At 44.9% G+C, this 27,462-nt stretch overlaps 1 protein-coding gene across 1 annotated transcript; it reads left to right on the forward strand.

Moving 5' to 3' along the window:
- The first annotated feature begins 304 nt into the window (after window positions 1-304).
- rassf5 (Ras association domain family member 5) lies at window positions 305-27,065 on the forward strand. The gene is made up of 6 exons (XM_070851162.1): window positions 305-912; window positions 13,695-13,822; window positions 23,127-23,240; window positions 23,809-24,142; window positions 24,230-24,345; window positions 24,569-27,065. The coding sequence occupies exons 1-6, from the start codon at window positions 333-335 to the stop codon at window positions 24,710-24,712; spliced, it is 1,416 nt and encodes a 471-aa protein (XP_070707263.1). The 5' UTR covers window positions 305-332; the 3' UTR covers window positions 24,713-27,065.
- Window positions 27,066-27,462: the final 397 nt, after the last annotated feature.

Genomic DNA, 27,462 nt, shown 5'->3' on the forward strand with positions numbered 1-27,462 from the left:
GGGCACGGAGTAAACACACACTCTGATACAGACTCCAAACAGACAAACACACACACAAGCAGTTCCAGGGGAGCAGGACAATGGCGTCTGCGAGCGTGGTGGGGCAGCACCCGGGTCCGCTCAGACTGGACTCGGAGCCGCAGCCTCTGCTCTTCAAACTGGCCGGCGGCAGAAAGAAGATCTCCCTGCCGAGGAAACCGTCCTCGGAGAAGATGATGTTCAGGAGAAGCTCCGTGAGCAGCGGGGAGCGCGGCTCGGTCCCTGCTAAGGGGGGGTCCGGAGCTCATCTCTTGTCTCCGGGACAAGCTGGAGGACCGGCCGTGGCAGCAGGGATGATGCCCGGTGAAGGATGCGGAGCTCCGGCCGCCCCTGCTGCGCCACGTAGCGCAGACCGGGGCAGAGAAGACAGGAGCGTGGACTGCGACAGGCGCTCCCCAGCCAAGGCTCCTCTAAGTCGGACCGGGCACATGACCGGTGACTGCAACAGCAACGTCGACTGTGACTCAAACCACAACACAGGTGGTCGGAGGGGGACTTCTCTCAAGGGGCCGGGTGTCAATGTCATGCCGAACGGGTCGGTTCCTAATGGACTCAGAGGAGCTCACCGGCACCGGGACGCGCCGCACGGGAGACGGGACACCTGGAGCGGGGACAGCAGACACCGCTCCTCCGTGTCAGCACAAGCAGAGAGCGGCGGCCTCCCGCGGCTCACACAGGGCAGGACTGGGGTCGTCAGGCTGGTCCGCACCGAACCTCCCCGGAGGGAGGCCTGGTCCATCTTTCCCCGGGGGAAGGACCCCCGGATCAGGACCGAGAAGGGAGAAGGACACCGGTTCGAGGCCAAGTCTGTTCAGCAGGACTGGTGTGACGCCTGCAGCCGTCAGATCACCGCACAGGCACTCAAGTGTCGAAGTAAGTTGTATTGAGATAATCTTTGTGAATGCCCAGAGGAGATTGATGACATTAGTTACCCACCAGCACTGTCTCATATTACAATTTGTGAACCCTAAATGCTCTAATGACTCATCTGTTGTATTTATTTCCCTTTTGAGATGGTGGGGGGACAATGGGGGACTTCCTGACCTGTATCTTATTTCTGGTTCACTATTTGGTTATTTTGTGAAGGGTACAAGTAACCTGGTGCTGAACTCTTCCATACTGGTGTGTGTGTGTGTTTGTACACAAAGAAGTGTGCATGTGCCTTTGTGAGCCAGTCAGTGTGACAGGGAAGGACATTTCCAAGCATTTTGCTCCACAGACAAAGCCAAAAACCTTCCATGGAAAGCCCATTATCTCGTCCTTCCAGCTTTGCCTCCCAGAGTTCTCACTGTGATTTGCAGCCTCAGCTCAAAGAGCGAGGGAAAGATGGCAGAATTCACAGAGGTGCATTTCTGGTATCCAGACACCCTGCAGAAATGTCTTTAAAGCTCACAGTTTATTGCAAGTGTCCATGAACTAATGCTTTTTGGTGTTTTAGGTTATTGAGAACAAAGTGTTTGCTCCAAGACCTGTGCAGAGATTCACTAACTGGATATCAGAGTGCTTTTTTAAGGCCATTTAAAACTTTTTACATTCATTGTGCCTGATGGAGGCACAGCTTTGAGACACAGAGAGTTTGTGCCGAACCCATTGGACCTGACAGTATGGGTATTTGTTTGGTTGGTTTGAACGCACGCACACACACACACACACACACACACACACACACACACACACACACACACACACACACACACACACACACACCGTTTGCTGGACATGCTCAAAAGGTTTTGAGCATGTGTGTGAGGTGGCTTTTCTGTGCACATGCTGTACAGTCATACATACATACATACATACATGCTGTGTATGTTCGTGTGTGTGTATGTTGTGAACGCGTGTGTCTGTGAGTGCATGCGGCTGCTGAGTTGGCATTGTGTCAGCAGCACTCAGGGCAGAGCAGTGTGCGATAAAGCAATTAAAGAGAGGATTTAAAGTGAGGAAAGAAGTGAGAGAAGAAAAGGACAGTTCAAGAACACACAGAGGCACAGAGCCGAGGGGAAGTTGGACAAGAGAGGGGAAGGAGGACAAGTAGCTGGAAACAGGGATAGCAAAAATAGTGGTAAGAGTCAGTGGAGAGGTGGAGGAAGGCCGGGTGATGGGGATGAGGAGAGACGGACAGCTAGAACAAGAGCGATGAGGACCGAAGAGAGCCGGGGTGAGTAAGGGATGGGAGAAAAGAGCGAGAGTTTGTCCAGCACTGCAGAGCTGTCTGATTTAGTGTGCTATCAGCAAGAGCTCAGTGGAGCGAGAGCAGTGATTACTGGAGCACTATTCACACACACACACACACACACACACACAGTCATGAGTTTCTTTACAACCCAAGAACTTAAACAAGTTTTTTAATCTTCATAACAACCTAATTAGCTGTAGTTTTATGCTGCCAGCAGCTGCCCTCTAAAGTGTCCTTTTTGCTCCCTTTTCTCAGAAAACATCAGAGATGAATGCGGCACACAGTGGTGGGGGTCACCAGGACATTTATGACAAGCAACACAAATGTAGGCATTTTGGGGTATTTTTGTGGGGAGAGACGCAACCAAAACTGCCAAAATAGAAACAGCACGCATACACACACACGCACACACGCTCTTCTTTCAACTACACCCAGCAAATGACAGGGAGTGAGAGACGGAGGCCTTTGCGACCATAAACAACCATCATTCCGTTCCTTTGTCTTGCTGTGCGCCTCGCTCCCTCTGTCTGTCTCCAATTTATCGCCCTCCTCCCTGTATCTGCGTTGGCTTTGTTGAATATGAAGCTCATAGGAACGGCTATACAGCTCCTCCCCCCCCTGGGACAGTTGAGAGCTCCCATGTACGGTTGTGATGTGGCCTTGCCCCACAGTGGAATCTGTCAATCTAGCCAGAGCTCCCAGCCTCGTAGTCTGCCGCTCTGTCGCTGCGTAGTCCTCTGAATTTATTCCTACCGCTGGCTTTCGTCCATTTGTATCTTTATTGCCCCTCTTGGGAGTTTGATTTGTGGTACGTCCCCCAACACCCCCACACTATATATATGCTTACTACACTACTCAGATACAGATGAGAGCCATATGTGGCATCAGGGCCTAATGGGGGTATGAAATAATGGAACATATGGGGTACCCTAGTGGCTCACCTGGCAGAGCGAGGGCCGTTTATTAAGGCGGAGTCTTTGCCTTTGTCTGGCCTCTCTACTGCCACTTTCAAATAAAGCAGAAAATGCCAAAAAAATAGTCTCTAAAAAAGTAATAATGAAGCATATAAGCAACATGTCTGATAAGTGTCAGTCCAAACATGTATGAGCTCTAAGTGTTTACTTCAGTGACACTAATCTGGGGACGAACTCTGATGTTCTCCCTTCTCATATGCAAAAGACAAACATTATACTGTTATATGCACAGGAAAACACACTTAACAGTATAATACACAACAATCCTACTATTATAAAAATGATTTTTGAAAGAGTTATATAAATCTGTTCAGTAGATTAGGGGCTACATCCTGTCAGTGGCTGTTGTTTGTCATTGTTCTTATGATTTGATGTGTCATCTCTCCATGTTGTGCCGCTGGTCAGGGGAGGTGGGAAGGGAGGGAGGGAGAGAGGGAGGGAGGGCAATGGTAGCCTCCTTAATCCCCGCTCTGGGTATCTCCTGCCTGGGATTATGTCTCAGGGATGGAGAGGTTGGGATTACAGGCTGGCAGACAGAGTCAGACGTCAGATTAATATTTAATTAAAGCTTTCAGGGAACCATGCTGTTGTGGCACCAGTGCTCTGACCCACTGGCTTCAGTTCTCTCCTCAATCTCTGTTAAACAAAAAGACATGCACCTTTTACTGTGTATACACAATTTCCACTTATCTAGTTGCCACTTAAACCTCATTAGGTTAACGCTTAACCTTCCCAATATAGCGTCTAAGCAGCAAATGACCAATTAATGGTTTAAGCACTTAAGCAGATTCAAGGATATTTTTACCAACATCCATCAGCAATTTTATTGATTTTAATTCTAATTTGAACATGTATTTAATACATGTTAATAAGTGCTTGAATACAAGTTAACTGTTGCTTCATAGAGGGAAAAACACAATGAAATAAAACAAAATCAAAACCTCAACAAAATGTACACATATTTACTCACAGCCACATTAATGTGTTGTAAACCATTAACTTTATATGCTGCGTATGAGGATTAAAAACAAAAAAAATATCTTAAGAGGCAATCAAGAGAGGCTCATACACACACATATTTAGTTTAGGCTGCAACAATACAATTAATTGCTCTGGCTATAAGATGTCAATAATGTTCATCCTGTCTGACCAAAAACCTCAAATTTGCATCAACAATGATATAAAACAGAAAAAAGCAGCAAAATCTCACATTTTAGAAGCTGAAATCAGAGAATTTCTGGCATTTTGCTCAATGAAAGATTCAAATGGTTACAAATTGTCAAATTTTCTGTTGCTATCAGCTAAATTGGATAACTAGGTACTCCACGGTATTTTCAAAGTGTGTGTGAACCTTTCTTCTCCCCCCTACTGTTTACTTTGGTTTGTTATTGGCCCTGTATATCTCTGCTCCTTGTGTCAGAACAAGTCGATTTATCCCAGAGATCAAAGCTCACCTAGATCTCTGAACATGATAAAAGCTCTGCTAAACAGTATTCCCGCTTAAATATTTGCAAACGGAGCGGAGGTGGTTGTTGTTAGAGCAGCAGATGTTGGGTCGTGTGCTGGTCACTGCAGAGACGGGGAGGGATACTCGCATTGACACATGGAAGCAACACATGCACACACCTAAACACACACACACACACACATTTGCTACAGACTTTCACAGAAACCCTTTGAGTGTATTTTATGCCCCATGGCATTCCTGATCTCTTTCTAGAGGATGTTTTTTTGGTACTTTTTTCCCTTCCTTATTTTACTTCTGCCCCACAATGCAGACCTTGTTTTAAGAACCCTTGAGCTGTTTCGCGTTGGTCCTCTCAAAGCTCCATTCACAGCAGAAGACGAAAACATAGGAGGAGGGTTGTGTTAAATGGCTCATAACCTGCTTGTCCCGACATACCACTGCTGCTGCTCTGCCAGACCTGCGATGAATATAGTTTTAACTAGACTTTGACCAAAGCATTCATTCAGTGCCCGCATATCTTAAGCTGAAAACAAACAGAATCTGAATACAAGGCTGCATTGAGCACTGAAGAAAGCTAATGAACACATGTTCATCAAGCCACCACCTCCATTATACTGAATCTTTCTTCAGTTTCTTAGAAACAAACATGTGGAAAGAGCCCAGTCACCCACTGCTTAACATTTTTTTCGACCTTGACAAAAAAAGAAAAGAAAGATAGAACATGCAGATGGGGGTTTTGTTTTTGCAGAAATTTCTTGCATGGTGGTTTGTGCTCTCCTCACTGTGTACTGCTGCTCGCCTGTATGTATGGCAGAACAGTGGGGATTTTCAACCAGGCTATATTTAGGTCGCCCTTGTTGGATAGTGATAGCAGGAGGACTGCAGAGGAAGATGTGGCGAGGGCAGAAAGGACACAACAAAGACATTCCTGGGCACTTGTTAGTTGAGAATCATTTTGGGATTTGGGATTTTAAAAAACACATAACGTCAGACTCTGTGCTGCAGTGAAAAAAAAAAAAGAGGTGACATCAGAGCGTAACCTTCTTATGGCATTGCTCGTGATTATGTCATTCGCTTGTGAGTGAAACTGGTGAGCACATCCTGTTCCTCCAAACTCTCCAATTTCTGAAGTAGGGCAGAAGAGCGCCCAGTAGCTCGCTCCGTCTTTCTTTTTCACAGTGAATATATTAATAACGGACTGCGCATCATCTCAACCCACACACACAACCACCCATACACACACTGCTGAGGTGATGCATGTCCTTCACACTGACAAGATATGTTACTGTTGTGGGGTTAGACAGGATGGCTGAGTCACTTCCCCTCATCCAAGCTGTAGGGTTTCACACCAAGGCGACAGAAAAGTGGGAGAAGAGAGGAGGTGGTGTCGGTAAATCACCTCTGCAGTGGTCTGTAACGTTTCAGCTCTGTTGTACAGAGATCCCACCATGTGGAAGTGTCACCCGCTGAGGGAACAGAAAGGAGAAAGGCTCCTGTTGCTGGAAAGAGAGAAGAGAGAGGAATAAAAAAGCCAGTATTGCGAGGGGGGTCTCTGTCTCTTTAAACTGGCTGTTTGTTACTGCAGAGTGTGTGGGTGCTGCAGTAGAGACAGAGAGAGGGAGAGAGAAAGTGGGGAGAGAGGAGGAGAGAGGATGAGGGAGCAGTGATAACAGAGAGACGTTAGAGAGGAACAAGTAGTACAGCAGGGATTCAGGACTCATGTCCACACGCTGAGGTGTCAGGAGGACCGGTCAGGTGCAGGCCGGAGGAGAAAAGTGTGAGGCAAGTAGAGAGGTGAGAGCATTAGGGAGTGTGTTTGGAGTACAGGTGGAGGGGTGGCAGAGCGAGCGGAGAGGGGGCTGTTTATTCGGAGCGTGGCACCGGTGGCAGAGTGGCTGCGCTGGGATGGCAGAGGGGGGAACTGGGGGGGCTGGCGCTGGGGCAGCCCTCAGAGGGACAGGGGTGGCCGGGGACAGGACAGGAGGGCCAGCGAAGGTTACACGCACAGGACTGTGCCTGCCGGATGGTGCCACCATGCTCCATCCATGGCACAGATAGCACCTCTCGTCCCAGGGCGGGAGGAAGCGAAGGCACAGGCTGGGGTGGGGGTCGGGTTAGGGGGAGTTGAAGGCGCCAGGGTGGGCAGAGCGTTTCTCGGCCAGGTGTACCCGGAGGGTGATTCGGAGGGGGAGGTTGGCAGCGCCTGTTTCGGGCAGGTGTCACGCCGGCTGGGACGGCTGCTGAAGAGGCTGCCCAAGTCTCGCTCCTGGAGTGACAGCCTGAGGATCCTCCGACGATCATCCTCTAATGGATCTCTGCTCACCACCTCAGGTATGGAGAGGAGAATGGGATGTGCACAAGTAGTAAAAACTGGGAATTGAGACTTACAAGTTTTACATTAAATCCCAGTCAGTTTGGTTGTGATAGGGGTCAGTATTTTGGAAAGCAAGGAAAGATGATGAGTAGACAGGTTGAGCCGGGTTGGCCTCAAAGGCCGGCTGTGGGCCAAAATATTTGGGTATTGTGTGCATCAGTCTGTCTATCTGTGAACTGCAATGCCCTCAAGCCCTGTTACTCTTTGTCCATGACGCCCCCCCCACCCCATCGGCCGATCTATCCCTCTCGCTTTTGTGTAAGAGCACACAGTGTCTATGTGTGTAAGATCGTGTGTGAACAGGCTGCAGATTGGTTGTAAACGGCAGAATAGTCCAGTAAACAGGTCAGATGAAAGCAGTTGGATCTACAGTCTATTCTTGCTCCAGACACACACACACAAACACAGGAAACCTACACAACTGCATAACTGTCGAGAAAAATCCTACATAACTGGATTATCATATTGGCTTTCATATTTGTAGCAGAAATTTGAGATAAGAATTAGTCTGTTGGAGGCTGCATGGTATCGATTTTTCCCATGTTTTCTCCAAATAGAGGACAGGCTAATGCAGTCGTATTTTTCTTTTTGGAGGGGGGGAATACATAATGTAACATTAGCACAAAGTATGGCTGGAGTAAAAAGAGGAGGGAGAAAAATGGCTGGGTGCTGCAGAATTATTGATTCATTCACAGCAAGAGACTGACAGCTGAAGAAAAAAAAGATGTTACTTCAGCTTTTTGTGTGTGTGTGTGTGTGTGTGTGTGTGTGTGTGTGTGTGTGTGTGTGTGTGTGTGTGTGTGTGTGTGCGTGTGCGTGTGCGCGTGTGTGTGTGTGTGTGTGTGTGCGCCCTCCTGTGTGAGCCCGATAAGACCCTGACCAAACATGACTCAGGGAGCTGCTCATTAAAACCTCACCACTTCACCTGAGTGACGTCATGCTGCAAAAGCTTCACAAACAGCATCAACAGCGCGAGCTGCTGCAGACAGATGATGGGTATTTTTAGATGGTGTTCCCTGTAAGGAAACCCAGTTAATCCTTCTAAGACTGAACTGGACCAAACCAGATTCCTCAGTTCCTCTTATATCGCTCCTTCTGTGTATTATTATCATCTGTCTAAGTCGTAATCTTGGATGATGCTGACTGGAAATTCTTCTCAAATTCTCCAAATTGCTAAAAATTTAGCAACTTGCTGCTTTGATTCTGACTAGTCTTTGGTCCATCTAGTGTGAGAAGATTTTTTTGTTGTACACATTTGGATTTTGGATTTGTCTGATCAACATTGGAAACCATTTCACTGCTCTGAACATTGTTGTGATTGAGCTTAAAGGTTTATTTTTGAGACTGTACTTTTTGTCAAAAATAAATTCCAAACTCAACATCCACTTATTAGATTTCTTGCGGAGCTTTCAGCCACTTGTGGTGGCTTCCATTAGCTGATGTTGAGTTTGCTCACTTGTCATGGAGATGCCTCAGTTGTCATCATGTGATGTAACTATTTCGACGAATACTGAGTAAAGTCTTAAGCTACTGAAATAATCTCAAGAAACAAAAAATATCACCTTAAGTATTCATCTGCATCCATTTGCAGCTGATTGGACATAATAAGCCACAAAAAACAAAACAAAAAGAGAACCTGGTTCTTCTCTTGTTTGCTTGGTTAATTCGGGGAGCATCTGTAGCTTGACAGATGGAGGGGGAGATAGAGATGCTGTAGCGAACGAAATAAAAGAAACGAAAGAATGTCAGTATGGAATATGAAATGATTGTATGCGCCCAAATACACACAGATGCCGAGGTGAGCAGTGGCAGTGCAGCGCGTGTTTGAGTGAGAATGTATGAGAACAAAAGCATACTTTTTTGATTTGTTATGATGGAATGGGGGTTAAAAAACGAGATGGGTATGGGTGCCATGGTGTGTGTGTGAATGAGCAGCGCAGTAGGAAAACATAGGTAACTGCTCCAAATGAGCTATGATGGGATCAGACTGGATAAAGCCCCCCAAAGACCCCAAAGCTGCTTTTAATTCCTTTATAAGACACACAGAGCTCCGTTTAGGTTCATTAGTGGCCGTGTTAATATCCTCACCCCTACATTATAGCTGCCCTAACCTCTATTTACCCCCTCCCTCCTCACCCAGACATACACAATATGTCCTTCCCTCTGTCTCCATGTGGTGCCATACAAACATCCTCCATGACCTGCTAATCTGTATCTGTATCCCTATCCTGTCTGTCCCACACCCACTGTCTCACAGAAAAAAAAACAACCACCCACATCCCCTACCTTCCAGAAAGTTACAGGAGATGATGCAGAAATGGGACAATTTTCTGGCTCCTCTGGTTTCCAATGGTGACGGGAGTGGAAAGAGAACAAAAGACTGGGATTTTTTACAAGATAGAGAAGAGAAATACGACCACTCTATCACTCAGCAGCCTCCACCAAGACACTCTGAATGTCCTCTTTTGAGCACAGAATTGCCGTAATTTAACACGCTGCAATCAAAGCTCCTCCTTTCCTGTCTTCCCTCGCGGCGGGTGTTATCGACCCAAGTGCAGAGCAGTGGACGTTAACACAGCCACCACGTATAGATTTCTGCATGCTGTACATGTAAAGCTCCTTCGCCTCTATCCACGAGGCCGATGTGAGTTTCCTAGTGCTGTCTCTCTCTCCGTCTCCATCATCGGCTCGCTCTGTCTGGAGGCAGTGTCATCTTAAAAAGCAGTCAGACTGAAATGATGGGATGAGAGACAAAGGGGGGAGTCTGTGCACGCATCTCCTGCCGTGGAGGAGCAAGCGAGGCCAGTCTAGCATGGCGACACACAACACCACAGCCCTTCCTCGTGTTGAGACAACACACACAGACTGTAGACATTATGGCTCTGTGCAGGAGGAACAGATGCTGATGAGTGTTTATAGCTCAGCTTCATTACAGTCATCTCTTCATGTCCCGTCCCCACATGCACATGTGGGTTCACTATCATGAAACTGTCTAAATTTTATAATAGCTTTATTTAATCAGGATATCTTAATGTCTTTTACAGGACGTTGGATCTAGCAAACACAACAGTAGCACATACACACACATAGTTACAAAACATGTGATTCAAATTTAAGAGATAAGATCAGGTGCTTAACGGAAAATTGCTAAATATCAGGACTATACTATTACAAAAAAGGGAAAACCAAACCAAAATCACAATAAATATATGAAAATCCCCAAAAGAATCAGTCATCAATCATCAATCATGGCTCAGTTTACCTGACAAAGTGAATTAAAAGGCCAGTAAAATAAAAGACTCTGATACTATGAGCAGTGACAGCCAGATTAGCTCGCCTACAGATCATAAATACTGTCAAAAGAGCCCAATGAAACAGGTTCTTGAAGTTTTATGTGTGACTGAAGCACTTTACAGTCAAAGGGAGCAGAAGACAGAAGAAAGTACTTTTCAGCCTGATTTGGAGTGATAAATATGGAAGTAGGATGGCAATAGTACAATTGCAAATGTGTCTGTGCATGTGATGAGTCCATTGACGGGGGCTCTTCTAACTGAACCGGTTGTGGCATTCCTGTAAGCAGACCTGAACACAGCTTCTCCTGAAAATCCCTACGGGGGGGGGGGGAATATGCCTCACTGCCTTAAAGTTAAAGCAACTTCCTCATATGATAGTTTGCACAATAGTGTACTTTCCACAGAAGAGCGAAAGGGAAACCCCTGCAAGTCCAGACATGGAGCCCAGAGGGGAGTTTCGGCTCAGGCAGTCGAACGGTTGTCAAAAAAAGTCACACAAGAAAAATTTTCTTTTTTGCTGACCCCCCCTCCTTTTATGCTTTCTCTTTCATTCGTCTCCCTCATGAGTCTCTGTGATTGTGCCTGCATCAGCACACCTTCACAACCTTCAAAGCCATTCTGGGTCACTGGATTACTGCTGCAGTTTCTCCACCTGTTCATTAGCACTCACAGATGTATGGTGCAGCATGCCAATGAGGTGCACCTAATACCTGGCCTGCACACTAATAAACACCTACACGAACGGCACACACCTATACTGCATACGTACAAGAAAAATCCACAATCACTTCAGTTGCACATATGGTGGCCTTAAATCCACTGAAAGTAGAACCTTTAACCTTCCCTGTAACACCTGTTCTGAACTGAACCTAATCCTGTAATTTAATTTAGCTTAAATCCAAACTCAGGTGTAAAGCAAGATGTCCCATTTAACCATGTTTTCACAAGGATGTCAGCAAAAGTACACGCTGCTCAAATTTTTATTTACGTGTTCGTCTGTCACTTTAATAACAGGCAGTTCTCGGTCCAAAATGCTGAAATGCTGATTTCCTTGTGTGCGTCTACAGTACTATACATGTGTGCGAGTGAGAGGTCAAGACAGTGTGTGTTATCAGTGTGGGAATAATCTGGATCCTAGGTGAACCGTGACTTGCTGACAGTGGTGTGTCTGACGGTGTGGAATGGGGAAAGGTTTCGGTCTCTGAGCGTTCCTCCTATTTTCCTCGCTGTTTGCCCTGCAGCAATTCCTGTCCTCTAAATCAGTTATCAGGACAAAGACAAGTGCAGGGTTTTCTCTAAGTAACCACCGCCCAACACAAACACCAATTTCTGTTGAGTGACAGCAGAGGAACCTTAAAGCTACCCTGTGGAGTTTTTGACCGCTATAGAGTGATACATGCAGTGCTGTTTGTGCTAAGCTACGTTAGCCAGCAGGAAAGCACAGAAGAGTATTTCCCAAAAAAACCCAAATATCTCTACCACTGCATGTGGAGGTGTAGGCCCAGTATGTAATCCAAAGTGAGGGTGGATGGAGTAAATGAAGGAAAGCAGGACAGGATAGGAGTTTCTCTCTTCCCTTCGCCCGTGTGTTTCCTCTCTTTCTCTCCTTCTGCAGTGACCTCTAAGCTGTCATGTGCAGAGTTTCCCTTATCTGAACTCTACTCTTTCCTCAACACATCCCTCCTGTCAGCGAGGCATTGCGGCCCGTCCCTCTGGCTCTTTCTCTGTCTGCCAACCTGTCTGTCACACGCACTTACTTACATCTGTCTCCCTCTCTTACTGCAGTGACCTCTAAACTGTCATAAGCAAAGCATCTTTTATCTGAACGTTTTTTCTTTGCTAAACACATCCCTCTGGACAATAAGCCCTGTCCTCCCTTTAACTCTCTCCTCCTTGTCCCTTCTGCAGTAATCAGGCCTACTATTTTCCATGTCAGTGCAAAATACACGGAGAATTTCATTCTCAAACAACCTTTTTTTTTTAAATGAAAGTGAAAGTGGCCATTAATCTGAGTTTTGTAGCGAATTAATATCTAAAACACCTCCACACACGTCTTTCTACCAGTGACCATATGTAAGTACAGCTCTGCTCTTTCTACACCAGTCATCAAGAAGCTTGTTGCCATGGTTACGGGGCCGATGCTGAGCGTGAGAGACGAGGTGGTGTCCCTCTCTTAGCGGGATACAGACAGAGCCACTGATATCAGTAGGCAGAGAACCAACCAGGCTGAGCTCACCTCATTCATTCAGCACTGACTGTGTTGTTTGGTTTGGTTTTTAAACAGAACATTGTTGAAAATTTTTATTCGAACGGGCTGATTGCGTGTCGCCTACTGTGCAGTGTTTTATTTAAGAAGCTTTCCTGCTTGAGGACCACAACAAGGATCTGACTCAGAGGTTCTCCCTAACTACAGTTCTCTCTTGGCCCATGCGGTTTTAAAATGTCTCTTTTCTTTTGCATGGATTATCTCACCAGCAAAGGAGAAGTAAGCTGTGAGGCCATAGATCTCAGCGGAAAAACCTCTGACCACAATAAAGTCTGCGAGCCAAGGCTGTCATATGTGGAACCAATAAAAAAATTAAAGAACATCAGACTATTTAGGGAAGTTTTGGGGGGAAGTACCTAAATCTCTTCTTTTCGAGCTGAGCAGCAAGATGGGAGTCGGCCACACTAAGGCTGCTATATTGGTACACTTTGTTGGCCTTGAACGTGTAAAATAAATGTGGCCATCCATTGTTATGATACAATAGCTTATGTCTGTATTACATCATGTATTTGAGTCTGTCATGCTGGACCTTGTGCAGTATGTCCATTATAAATTGTGTAATGTGTCTGCATCAGAAAATATCATATTTCGTTTGTGACAGTTAGAGCTGAGTGTTTCCTGCCGTCAGATGGGTAAATGAGCTGTATGGAAGCAGGTCTCAAAGGTGTAGTTAGTAGATTAAGTTGTGAGTTCAACTGTTTATTGCTGGTCAAATTTACATGTTATATTATGAAGTGGACAGATGTATCCTGTGTGTTCTATTTGAAAGAAGTCACTCCACACAAATACGTGTTCTAAGGTATGTTTTGTTAATGAATACGATATCTTCCAGCGCCTCAGAGGTGTGTGTCTGGTCTTCACCACTAGATGGAGCTAGTTCTCTGTGCAAATGGAGCATTAGTGGGTTATCTTTGTCATTTGAAACTTACACACTTGCAGGTGACTAATGGGCATTACAGTCTGAGATGAAATACCACAGTGGGGTACAGTTCACAATGCTGGATCAGTATTTTATTCACTGTTTTTGTCAGCGTCTGGTCCTGTCCTACAACATGTGACCGCGTGTGCTCTCGTCTCTGATGGGTGTGTTTTTGTGTTCCTCAGACTGCAGCTACACCTGCCACCTGGAGTGTGAGAGCCAGGTCCAACTAGACTGCAACAAGAGGGACCAAGAGTCCGAAGAAACTCCATCTTCCAAAAGCGACTGCTCCTCCACAGCCCCTCAACACAAGGTGAATGTTCGGAAACCACAAAAAATATATATTACTAAGTATTAAGTGAAAAGAGTGTGGAGATCTATTTGTGGCATTTTTAGGAGCACTGAGCAAAGAGCAAACCTAATGACCCTGCAATAACGTGCTACTTTGCGAGATGTACGTGAGTCAGTCTCTGCAGCATCTCTCCGGTCCGACACTTTTACATAACCATCCTCCTCTTTCACCACATGTTGTCCCTCCTCCTCCTCCTCCTCGGTCGTCTACTTATGAATTCATGTATGCACTCATTTGCTTTTTTTGGTCGCAGCATGTTGCTGGGACAAAATATGCTACGTCACCAAAGCATCTGATGTGCCTCCCTCTCTTTTGCCTCCTCTGTTTCTCTCATGGCCTCCCTCCATTTCTGTGTCATCCCTGTCCTGTAGTATGGGTTTGATTTATTCAGTCAGTGGTGCATCCTGATCTTCTCACTGCCTCAGCTTCTCTAATTTGAGTGAAAACTAATTAGGTTAATCACTGTTCTCTGTAGGGAACTGTATTATGGCATAGTTGCATTGGCTCAACATATTGTGTGTGCTAGTGGAATGTAATTAGGTATCCATTATTTCAGTGTTATGCATCGAGTCAAACTCAAAATCCATCATTTCGGCTTTCATACTCATACTGTACGAGCCACAGGCTATCCAGTTATACAGTAATTATGTAAAATTCATCCTCAGAATAGTGCATCACCCACTCTTTGTGTGTGTGAGGAACCTGGGAGAGTGTGAGCCTGCAAGCTGCTCTTGGCAGCCCAGCTTCAGTCACCCACGCAGTGTGGTCCATACACACACACACACACACACACACACACAAGAGAAAGCTGGATAACCCCACAGGCCTGCAGCAGAATGTTGGCAGCGACTCCATACCCAGGGGACAGATAACACAAAATTAGACCACTGGTGCTGTGCCAGCTCGTACTCTGCTTCGAGAGAGCGTGAACAAATAGACACGATCATGCTATCCTGAAACATGTCGATTGGACGGGTGAGAATTGAAGGGAGCAAGTGAGAAGGTGGATGAACTGAGTAAATTTTACCAAATGTCAGGCAGCATCTGTACAAACTCCTCTTCCAGTGTTCCAAACTCAAACAATATAATGGCATATTTTTGTGGAGTCATTTTTAGCATAACCAATGCTGCTCTTTCTGAGTTTAATGACTGTGTAGTTAAAGATAATGAGCCAAAACTCAGAATTAAGTGAGCGTTGATGATGTCTGTCTTGGAGGTATATGAACTCTGTGACTAAGGCCTGTCTCCCTCCGCAGTGTTGTTTGGTTCGTAGGGTACACTCAAACTGCAGACAAGAGGAGATATGACATTTCATTTCCTGCAGTCCTATCTCTCCCCTTTTGCTCTGTTTTATAGCTGCAGTTGTGAGAGCACTTCTGTTGTGTTTCCCCCTCTATCTTTACAGCTCCTTATTGTGTGTGCATCAGCAGAAATTGATCTCCTCTTACCCTCAATGTGCATGTACAGTACATGCAGCACACTGACCTGGCTTCATCGACTTGAAACCAGCAGGAGTGTCGCTCAGTATGCAAGTGTGTGTGTGTGTGTAGCATCCCACCCCCTGCGTGCTGCCTCCCTCCGTGATTACACTGATGGAAGCGAGGAGCAGAGCCGCAGGTAATCAGTCTTCGGCTGGCTCAAACCTGACAGAAAGACACCCGATGAAAGGGTGACACACTGTCCGTGCACGCTGCAGCCCTCCTGTAGCCTATAGGTTTACCTATAATCATGTCTGAGTACATTTCAAAATCATATTACACACACAGAGACAGCATGTGCGGACAGACGCACATATGCGCCATCAATCTCGGCAGTGACAGGGGCATTAGATGCTTTTTAACTAGGGGGTCACTGCCAGGGTCAGAGGGCAGATGTGGGGTCAGTGTAAGGCTAGAGGTCACTGTAATCTCTATCCTGAGGGCATTCATTCATTATTTTCTTAATCTCACCTTAAGCATTGTGAGCCCTCCCCTCCACCATCAAACCTGCAATGGTAGTGCAGCTGTGGAGGTTATGCGTTTTTTGCTGGTGTGTATCTGTCCCCGACTGGTTTGGGGTGTTAAAACTTAAGCCCTAATTATGGCTCGGTTCTTCATAAACACAGCATGTTTCCAGTGTTTGGTGATGGCTTCTAGTGAACAATTGCACGCTGCAGCAGGATCTCTCTAGAATAGCAGCCATCTTCCCCATTCCCTCTGCTGCTTCCTGTCACTTCCGTATGTAAAACAGGAGCTGTAAGGCTTCGTATCTCTCACTCATCAGCATTTCTCTTTCTACTTACCCATGCCTCTCCTGCTCTCTTTGTAAGAGGAAGTGGCCATGCTCTGCAGGGTGCAGTGGCTTGCAGGAAGAGAGAGAGCAGAGTGGAGGGAGGAGGGGGAGGGCGCTTGCAGGCTGATAACACTCAACCACAGATGGTTGAGCAAGGCTGCAAGGGAGTGAGGGAGCAAAGCGGGTGCACAGACAGACAGAGAGAAAGAATGAGGAGAGGGAGGGAGAGAGCACGAAGGAGAGAGGGAGAGAGAGAGAGGCTGAGTGGGAGGCATCCATCTCTCTGGTAGTATTGCCAAAGCAACTGAGAGAAGAGGAGAGAGGAGGTAGTAGAGAGTCTGTGGACGTCTTGCCGCTGCTCTTCTGCCGCTGTTTACTCTGGACGGTCGGATGGATGCTCACACAGATAAATGCCGGCACAAGTGAGCTGCATCACTGCACCCGGAACTTCATTCGCAGGGTTCTTCGTTTCTACGCAGTGGGTCGCAACAGTGACACAGAGCAGGGCGAAAGCAGGATGTGGTATTGCGTGGTTGCCTTTATGAGCATTTGTTCGCGCGCATAACAGGCTCTCAGGTGAGCAGGGTTAACTTGAAACCAACCTGTAAACTGACTCCGTGACACCAGTGTGTGCCTATACGTGTGTTTATGTGAGACAGCTACATGCTGTGTATCAGTGTGTACATGCCAATGTTTAGCTGCAAATGACCAGGTGCATATACTGTACGATGCGCGTGCGTTTGTGACACCGTGGTCAGAGCACACATATACACACGGCAGGAGGAAGTGACACATCTGTGCTCGCTCTCAGATTTCCTGGTCCCCTCTCCGGTGGCACGCAAAACGCCGAATCTGAGCCGAGTTCACCTGTCTCGCCCTCACAGGTGGGACTTAAACTCTCTGGATGTATCAGCAGAGGAGTGCTGACTTTTTCTGGATGACTAAAGGACAGTTAGATGCGTGTAGACTCTGATTGTGGCTGAGTGTCGCACCAGCCCTGCGTGCTAGAGATAAACCAACACTTCCTCAAGCTGTGCCGGTGCCGGACGCCATCTCTGGAGCCCTCCATGACTGTCAACACAGTGCTGACCCCCTCCATGACCAGCAGCAACAGCATGAGCAGTGGGTACTGCAGCCTGGATGACGAGAGTGAAGACTTCACTTTCTTCACAGCCAAGACCTCGTTCTTCCGCAGACCCAAGCATGCAGCTAAGGTACCAGATTCAGGACCACACTCGCTCTGAGAGGTGAAATTGTAAGAGTTAGACACACTCAGATGGGTCAGATGGTTGGTGTTTCAGGGTGACTGGGAAACAATCTGCCATTTAAATCGAAAAACGTACTATCAAAAAGCAGAAGTATGAAGAGGAAGTGGTGGTGTTTGTGCATTCTTAAGTAGGCAGGTACTAGGTGAATGTGTGTGAGCGTGTAGGAGGGGGGTTACTGTCATACATCTGTTGACAGACATTGATCTGGCAGTCTGTCAGCCTTGTTCATCAACCTTGATGCCTTTTGGCAGCTCATTTATCATGTGAACGACCAGCATAGATTTAAAGTTATAGTCTAAAAAGGTTGTTTGCAGAGTGAAGGCTACTGTGTGTGTTACTGACGTAATGAGGTTAACCTACAGATTCCATAGAAGCTTCTTCTCTACAGCGTGTGGGAGAGGTTTCCGTAGAAACAAAGCTGATAATTTTGTATTGGAAAGCGTGCACGCATGTGTGTAGGGCAACTACTTAACTGTAGCAAACCATTTACCTAGTTACCATAGCAACTCATGGTTTTGTTGGCACTTCCTGAGATATGGTTTTGGTCTACTGTACGTGCAGTTATTTAACACATAATTGTGTCATGCACTGTAACTGCAGTATTACTTTCACTGTAGGGTGTTAGGTGCTGCTTGTTTGTTGTTTTCTGCTTTTCCCATGATGCACTGGAGGTGAGTGAACTATTTACTATTGCAAAAGAGACAGATAGAAATGTGACAGATAGAAAAGAAGAAAGTGTCTGCGGTTGCACAAGAAGCTTTGAGATGAAACAACACGGACGTTACCATTTGTGTCAAACATGCTCAGCCCTCCTCCTCGCTGCCCTCGTCCTGGCAGTGCCTTTGGTGTCTGACTTGGAGAAGGTAATCTCTGAATAATTGACCAGCTGTGTTGTCAGTGTGTGGAGTTAGGGTTGCTGCCGTACTGAAACAGAAGGGTATTGGGGTTAGCTTGTCTGGGCTGCCAGCACAGAAGCTGCCAGCTGATGGAGACTGATTTCTCAGCCAAGGAAAAATGGTTTGCCACAGGCCGATGGTATAGCTGCTCAGTCAGCTATACATAGGAGGGAATGGTTCTACATTATTGTTAGCGATTCAGTTGTGTCCTCTGGTAGAGCACTAAAAGTAGCCCTGCAGTCAAAGTGTCCTGTGTCCCTGTGTTTGAATATGAAAAGGAGACATGCAAAAATCTGTGTGACATCCTGTGAATAGAGATGTTATCATGCCCTATACTTTGTGAGTAAGGAATTAAAAAATGTGTCATTATGTCAAGTCTTCTTCCAAGCATATGTACACAGGCACACAGGGAGATACTTACATTCAGCAAAACAGAGGAAGAGGAGGTCAGATCCTCTTTTCTTTATGAATTATTTCCAGAGCTGAGCCTTTTGCTCCAGATTAACCAGCCATCTTTAATGTGGTGTGTGTGTGTGTGTGTGTGTGTGTGTGTGTGTGTGTGTGTGTGTGTGTGCATTTGTGTTTTTCTATCCTTACTGGGACCGTAAGTGGGACCAGTATAAACACAGACCTTGTCAGGCCCAGTAGTCCAAAGCCTGGTCCTAAAAAGGCAAAACGTAATTTCTGAGGTCCTGATTAAGGTTAGAGGTGAGGTGTGTGTTGAGGATTGGTAATTTGAGTGGTGGAAGTAACAACAATTAATTATTTAAAAAAAAAATGGAAGTGGTGAAAAGGCATGTGAAGGAGTAAAAATCAGTGTGAAATGAAAAAAAGAGTATTAAATTATCAAGTAATATGATTAATTTAGCAGTTGTGATGTGATGAAAACGGAGCCATGTCTCATATTTCCTCGCTTTGCATTCATCATTCATCATTCATCATTCACAACACAAAAATTCATCCTTTCAGCAAAGTGGCCTCAAGGGTGAAAGCAACAAAAAATAACTGGAAAAAAAAGTCATGAAAATGCTCACAAATTGATAATATAAGTGATTGATAAACTTGATTTAGATAAACTCGTTTTATTTGAAACAGTGTTGCTCTGATGATCAGCAGGGCTGAACTGAGCCAACTGACATTTATTGTTTACAGCATTACTTCCACCCAAAATGTCAATCAAAAGAATGGCCACTGACTAACTGATTGAGTCTTTGGTTCTCAATTTTCATCAGTTCAATTTTTAAAAATGAGTTTTTGTTACTTTTACTGCTCATAAGGTTGATGTTAGGTTTAGATTTTGGGTGAACGCATTGAATGGAAGTCAATGCAGTGTCCTAATAAGGATAGCTGTGCAACCTTGTGTGTGTGTGTGTGTGTGAACCAGAGGGATATATTCAGTTTTTTTCTAGTCCGCTTCTTGATACAGTAAACATGAATGAGTCACATTGCTGTTGGTGATCATCAACACTAAAACACCCGTTGTCACATACACATGTGCAGCAGAAATCTCTACAGCGTCGATACGCAGCACACATCAGGCAGCGTTGGTAGGAAACAAAGATCGTCTGTGTGTGTGTGGAGGTGGACTTAATGCAGTACTTATAATAGAAGTGTACTGTATTAAGTACAGTTTTGTAGTACTATTGTGTGCAGCTTTACACCTACACTGCAGAACATTTCTGATGGAAATATTTAATGTTTTTATTGTCGCCTGTTTATGGACAAAGACTGTATGCTACAATGCTATAGAAATAAGTTAGATCAGCACCACTGGGAACAAAAAAACACTGACAACACAATGAATATTTGATGTATCATTAATTTCATTTACTTTTGATACTGAAGTATGTTTTTCTACACAGAACCTCTCATTTGAAATATGTCAAAAATGTGTGTGTGTATGTGTGTGTGTGTGTGTGTGTGTGTGTGTGAGAGAGAGAGAGAGAGAGCATACACTTGTGTGTGTGTGTACTAGCAGTGCTGGCACACAGCGTTCTCTGAGCTGTGAAATAAAATCAGCGTGTGGGTTCTCCATCGTGCTTCTCCTGCTTTCTGTCAAGATTGTTTTGCTGTGAATTAGTTTGTTATTGTTACTTTAGCTCCACTGTGTTCGTCATGTCCTCAATCTTGGCCAGTAGTAATAGATCCTCGAGTCTAATGTTTCCCGAAGATCATGATGTCAATCGAGCGCGCGCACACACACACACACACACACACACACACAGGATTGAGTGACAAAGTCAAGAGTAAGTTCAAAGTAGCGAAAACGTAGTCGGCTTTATCCACACAGACGGGCGTGGCACATGGTTTAATACTGACTACTTTGCAGACACTTCAAGCAGTCATATGACCTCTCTTGTCTGATCTCATCAGAGTTAGAGCACCAACACTTACTCACGTCACCCTGAGGGGGGTGTGTGCGTATCTGCATGTCATGTGCACATATGTGTGTGTGTGATCCTTATGTAACAGTCCCAGATACGTTACACACTTAAGCTACTTTCCATCTATGTGAATCACTGATCATTTAAATAGGATTAAATGGCCTGGACCTGTCACCTGTAATCAGTCAGTGACATATCATTCAGTGTGTGCACTCGCTATCAGTCTAATGAGTCTAACGTTTTCTGGGTAAAACTGTCCTCTTGTTGTTGTATTTGATCACATTTGTCATTGGGTACAGTGGACGCTCCATGCCTAACATTGTGTATGATAAATGAAAATGAAAAATCTAAATAATAATTTATAAAAGCACTAAATGAATGAAAAACGAACATGACAGAGTGGGAAAGCAGTAAAACAGCTCTAACAGTTTATCTTAATATGACTTGCATCATTTTGTATCATTCACTTTATAATGACCACTGAAAATAGAGTTCTAGAGCCGATGACATACTGTGGGAATAGTAGTGATTTTGCATTTTTTGCTTCACTTCACACACAACGGTGCTTATACTCAAAACTTAGGTGTTTTCCTGTAACCGCAGTGCAGACAGCCGTCTGCAAGCCTGTTCAGGGTTCACATCTCTCCGTCTCTGTGTCTTGCCGATCATTTTCTCCCTCATGACCTGATCGGATCAGGGCGATGTCCCAGGACTTTGTGGAACTCTCAGGGGCGGAAACTGCTCTATTGTCCCTCTCCATTGTCCCCAGACCACTCTCACTGGTATGCAGAAAGAGAGGCAGGGCACTGCCTCTGATACATTTAGAAACTTGCATACAAACACAGGAATTCCTGCAAAGTTCTTTTCACTTTGTTGCTTTATACTGGGGGGAATTTTACATACAAGTCAACTCCTCCATATTCCCCAGATTCTTTTCTTAACAACTGAATTTGCCATACAGGCTTGATGTTTGTCCTACAGTTGTAGCAAATGTAGGGGATTTAATTTTGTTCTTATATGAATGTAATTAGTGCAGTGCACTTGAGTCTGTGGAGATGCAAAAACAGGGCTGTAAACTCTTATTTTTAAATGTGTTTTTGTGTCCTAACTGATAGTAGGGCCATAATTGCACAGAGGAGTGGCTGATGTGTGGAGGAGATAAAGGCGGCAGCAAAAAGAATGAGCTATGTGGTAGGCAAAATGAAAAGTCCCTCTGTTCTTGCTGTTTCTGTCCACACATGGACACACGCACAGTCCCGTCCTTGGATCCGTCTCCGAACGTCAGCCTCGAAATTAATAAATAAATGTTATTAAATAAATGTTATAATGCCATCAACTCTTTTTTCTAAATGTCAGCTAAGCTACACTTGTGCTGTGTGTGTGTGTGCTGTGTGTGTGTGTGTGTGTGCGCCTGCATGTGTTGTTTGTTACCACAAGGGGCCTCAATCTCTATGTGTGCACACACACAGATACTCGCATACACTTCCACACTGCATCTCTGCTGAATGAAACGGTGACTTCATCACACAACCCGAGGACTCCCCTACGAAAACGATTGCTGCCAGCATTCCCTCTCTCTCTCTCTCTCTTTCTCTCACACACACATGCTCTCTCTCTCTCTGCCCCAGAAAATACAAACGAACAGTAGAAGGAAAAAAAAAATGCTATTGTAAGACAGAGAGGATGCATCCCACTGTACTATAAATAACCCAGTCAAACTGTGTGTTGCTAAGGCTGGCTCAGCAGCCGCTCTTTCATCATTCTTTACCCCTTACTCGCCTCCTTCACTGCCTCCCCCCCCCGTTTGCCTCCCTCCCTCTCCTCCTTTCGTCGCTTCTTCCTCTCTCTGTCTCTCTCACTCTGTCTTAGTCACAGAGGAACATGAGTAAGAGTTAGAGGGAGGCAGTGCTGTCAATATTCTTGTGCTGCGATGCTGAATGTGGGATTTGCTCCATTCACAACATTTCCTGTCTCTGTGTGGAGTTGTGTAATGAGGAGGAAGAGATAGCTTGGTGTCTATAAGAATTCCCATCAGCCACAGAGAGGCAGCTTTTCTTCCTGCAGCTTACAAACATGCAGTATTGGAGATGGAGGTGTTGTCACAAGTAGTTGCTATGAGAGAGAGACCAGAGTGTGCAGGAAATGGCCTTGATGCTGTTTAGTCTTCTTATCAAATATGACACTTGGTGTGCCTGCAAGTCAGTCAGGCCAATTTTTTAAAGGGGTGCAGGATGGAGGGGTTTCTCTTGATTCTGGTGTTCTCAGATGTCTATTCATAAATTTGTGCAAAGGAAGACAGAGCATTTGTGTTTTACAGGACTTATGATGGGAGCAGCACCATCTGCTGGTTAAAATACCAATAATAATAATAATAATAATAACAACACAAGTACAACCAGCACTCTGACATTTGAACACTGACATCCCTTCTCTCCCTGCGTTACAGCAGAATGAAGCAAAGGAGGAAGAGGAGAGAGGAACAAAGGACCTGTCAGAGGAAGAGGTGCGGACAAGGATAGAAGAGTATAACACTCAAGTGTCTGAAAATGGCATGAACCTGGTGAGTTTTGAACACTTGTTGTTGCTGGTGAGAGTGCTGCACTTTATAATAATGTCAAACAAACAATAACGCTAAATTTTTTAGAACTTCCTCTCTTTCATAATTCCATGAATAGAAACAGGAAATTGAGCAGGGATATAATGGTATTATATAAAAGTAGGAACAGAAGTAAACAGAAGTAGGATATTAGTATACATGAGATAAGAGGTGCATGGTATTGATTTGAATGCTTTTCCACAGATGCATGATTTCATCAAATTAAAGTAACTGATATAACTCTAAAATATCCTTTTATATTTGTTGTTTTTTCACCTCCATGTATATGTCAAACATTGGTAAAGGTGATGGAGGTGAAAAAAGCAGTTTGCATGTCATTATAACTTTAAAGAAATAGTTCAACATTTTAGGAACTATATTTATTTGCTGTTTTGCCAAGCTATTTCCCAGAACTACATCTTTAAAGAAGCACATACAATATTTCTTTCCAGTCCTGATGTCGTTCACATACCAACACTGAAATGTGCATCCACTCTCTCACTGTCTCCCTCATTCTCTCTGTGTGCTCTAGGCCTCAGATGGATCCTATACAGGCTTCATTAAGGTCCACCTGAGGCTCAGTCGACCAGTCACGGTCCCCGACATGAAGGCAGCGAGCTCAGAGGGAGCGTCCAGGCAGACGGGCAGCCACAATCAAGCACCGTCAGATTGCCAGGAAGGGACGGACTGTGGGCAGAGTGATAAGAGAACATCCTTCTACCTACCATGCGACTGCATGAAGCAGATCCACATCAGCTCTCTGACCACCACGAGAGAGGTCATCCAGGGCCTGCTGAATAAGTTCATGGTGTTGGACAATCCCCGCAAGTTTGCGCTGTACAGGCAGACGCACCGCGACAGTCAGGGTGAGGGAAAGACACCAAGTTAGCAGCTAATTTGCAGAAAACAAATGGAACGGACCGTATTGAATGATGAGCGTTTTGTCCCTCCAGATCTGTTCCAGAAACTTCCTCTGTGTGAGCGTCCTCTTCTTCTGAGGTTGATAGCAGGGCCTGACCCAGAGCAGCTCACCTTTGTCCTGAAGGAAAATGAGACCGGAGAGGTGGAGGTGAGGAAGCACACATTCTTATACACACACACACACACACACACCTGTAGTATACAAGCACATTTGAAGTGTCAGTGATTTTCTCACACATTTTTACCTACTTTATCTAGCATGAAATGGAAATTCTCCAGGCTCCTGAGATGATATCTCTTTTTGGTGGACATTTATAGAACGCTAGTAGCAAAGACTAACTCTTTCTGTGTTTTCACTCTTCCTCTGACAGTGGCATGCATTCTCTGTCCCTGAGCTACAAAACTTCCTGGTAATCCTGGAGAAAGAGGAGGCAGAGCGCATGCGGACAGTGGAGCAAAAATACGCTGTGTACCGACAGAAACTACAACAGGCCCTACAACAACATGACCCCTGACCCCCCCCCCCCTCCCCTCCCCTCACCCTTCCTCCTCCTCCTCACCTGTTACCTTATAAACTGAACCCAGGGAGACTGGCCCTCTGAACACCGACCCCTCAAGGCGCCATGATCTATTCAGAGACTGGAGCCGTAACTGAACTTGTGTCCACCCTCCCAACACACACACACATGCACAAACATACAGTACATCCACACACAGACGCATACCCTTTCTCAGGATGCATATAAGCCCCCCCCCCCCCCCCAAATCCATACATCCACTCCCCGTGGAGAGAATCAGGGGTTGAAAGCGTCGTGAAAGGATACGGGGTGTGTGGTCCGCAAGCTGATTGGACAAGAAGTGTTTTCATTGCCAAGGACACACACACACACACACACACACAGAAAGATCACAGCAAGATCTGAAACTCCAACTTGAAACTTCATTTGGGACTGATATTAAAATAGTGTTTTTAAAGATTCCCTCCTCTTCTGCTACTGCTGCTGCTGCTACTGCAAGTGTTACTTATGCATGAGTCTCTCAGCTCATCCCCCTGCACATAGAGTTAGAATTAAAACAGAAGGCATGATTACGTTTCTCAGCATCTCTTTGGGATGGAAGGACAATCATACTGAGCGTTTTTGTTTCTTGGAATTGATGTATAGGGTTATCACCAAATGTATTCTTTTTGTGCTGGAATATAAGACGTGTGGATTCATGCGGGAAGCGTTTGTTAGGATCTAGGCTGGAGACTTTAGATGCCAGAACCAGAAGGAAAGGAAAGATAAGAAAGCGAGATCCATTCTCTGATTTTTCTCAGGGAGCATGCATTGAGCAAAGAGGAAAAACTACAGGAGGAAAGGAACCCAACTCCACCTACTTCGTCCAAAACCTCAGTTTTCTTATCCCAGTTTTATTTGTTCCAATCAGTCTATTTACCCACTTTAACGGCATGCAGGAAACAAAAAAGCTGTCAGGTGCTTCGCTGACAGAAAAATCTTCAATCTGACCCAGTTACTAATCCTCTCCCCACACAGACAAACCTCTTCTCAGATGTTAACTGTGATTTAATTTCCCCCCTTAAATCCTGATCTAAGCAACCTTGCATGAACTCCTACTGAGCGAAGCACTCCACATACCTTTACAGATCTTACACTTTATTGTAAAAGTGATTTTACACTGTTATTGTACATGGGTTGTGCTTGAATGTGAGAGGATATTTACACCAAAGCTTAGAGGGACAGATCTATTGAGAGAATTTCTAAAGCGATGAGAGACATCTGGAAGTTTATCTTATTAAAGGTGGTGTAAGTAAGAATTAAATCAGCTTCTGTTTTTTGCACATATAGATGCAGGTCACTGGATGGCCCACAACTCTGCGGCTGGGCTTGCATTTCTGCTTTTTTTTTTTTTTTTTTTTCCTATAATCTCCTCCCACCTTCCACCTAAAAAAAGAAACAAAAAATAATATAAAATTCATGATAATGGCTATGATGTACCAATGATGTGTTTGCAAAGCGTATGTATTATGTAGACACTGGAAAAGAGTGACAAGGTTTAACTTTGTTGTTATTGCAATGAATATTAATATTCTTTTGGTATCATTCCTACTGGTTGGTGTGTGTGTGCTCATCTCGGGCAGTGAGGATAATGTGAATAGTGTTTTTTAATGAGTGTCTGTGTGTCATCAGCGCTCCCTCATGGGGCCTCACTTATCAAGTATTAAAACATGCATTGAGTGCGCATGTGATATAGTACATTACACCTTTTACATGGGTTGTTTTGGATATTTGGCATGCATGTATCATAAAATGAATGCATTTAACCAAAGTATTTACTGTAAACATTTTCCACACACCCTTTTCTCCTCCATCTTTTATTTAATACGACTGAAATACTGATAAATGAGGCCCGTTGTCCATCAGCACATGCTTCTCAGTAAACCCAAACCTGTTTGTTTGTTTTAACACCACCACCCAAAGCCCAAGCTGTTCCTGCTGGCAGTGCCTTTTGTTTCATGTGCCCCTGTGTATCTATGTAAGGTGTGTTTCAGCACACAGGTGCCTGAGTGTTCGTATGGGTGCTTTTGCATGTGTGCAAATCTGTGTTTCTTGGGTGGTGTCGCATATGTAATGTTTATTTCTTTCCTCCACCCTTAATACACTCTGTCTTTTCCGACAAACCCTTTCTGTGTGTGCGCGTGCGTGTTATTTATTTCATGGTCCCCCTTATCCATATGATATTATGTCAAGGATGTTGAGACTTAATGCATTATTTTCAATTTATTTTGTTTTAAGTTCAGAAGTGTGTATAAATATAGCAGTAGAACTGTACAGAATATCAAAATGAAATAAAAAGGTCATCCCTTTATGGAAATGTTCTCCTCATGTCTCATGCAGTAGTACAAAATGTTACTTGTGGTTCCTCTTCTCTATTCTAAGTTGTCTCTACATTATGAGGCTCAGAATGGTTCCCTGTGTGTCGCTCTAATGTGAACAGAAAATCACTTTGTGTAGGTCTTCATCACATCACAGAAAAGATTTTCTTACACAGAAACGGTCTTTCTCAGACAGTTATAAATGACAGGGTATAGCCTAGACAGTAGAGGAGACGCCTCTTATTTACCTTGACTGACAAGGTAACGGAAAAGAAAGAGAACCCACTGAGTTTCACTTCTCAGTGTTGGTCCGTGCAGCAGAAGTGTCTTTGACCTGGACACTGAACTCCAACCAAACACTGGAGTGAGATTTGCTGCAAAGGAATCCAT

This window comes from Pempheris klunzingeri, chromosome 2 (genome assembly GCF_042242105.1).
Source record: "Pempheris klunzingeri isolate RE-2024b chromosome 2, fPemKlu1.hap1, whole genome shotgun sequence".
Classification (NCBI taxonomy): domain Eukaryota; kingdom Metazoa; phylum Chordata; class Actinopteri; order Acropomatiformes; family Pempheridae; genus Pempheris; species Pempheris klunzingeri.

Excerpts from the sequence above, each read along its gene's own strand:
- rassf5 (XM_070851162.1), top strand. The coding sequence starts at position 333 with ATGATGCCCGGTGAAGGATGCGGAGCTCCGGCCGCCCCTGCTGCGCCA. Across the intron at positions 23,241-23,808 it reads CTGAAAATGGCATGAACCTG|GCCTCAGATGGATCCTATAC; the intron begins GTGAGTTTTGAA and ends TGTGTGCTCTAG. Across the intron at positions 24,143-24,229 it reads GACGCACCGCGACAGTCAGG|ATCTGTTCCAGAAACTTCCT; the intron begins GTGAGGGAAAGA and ends TTGTCCCTCCAG.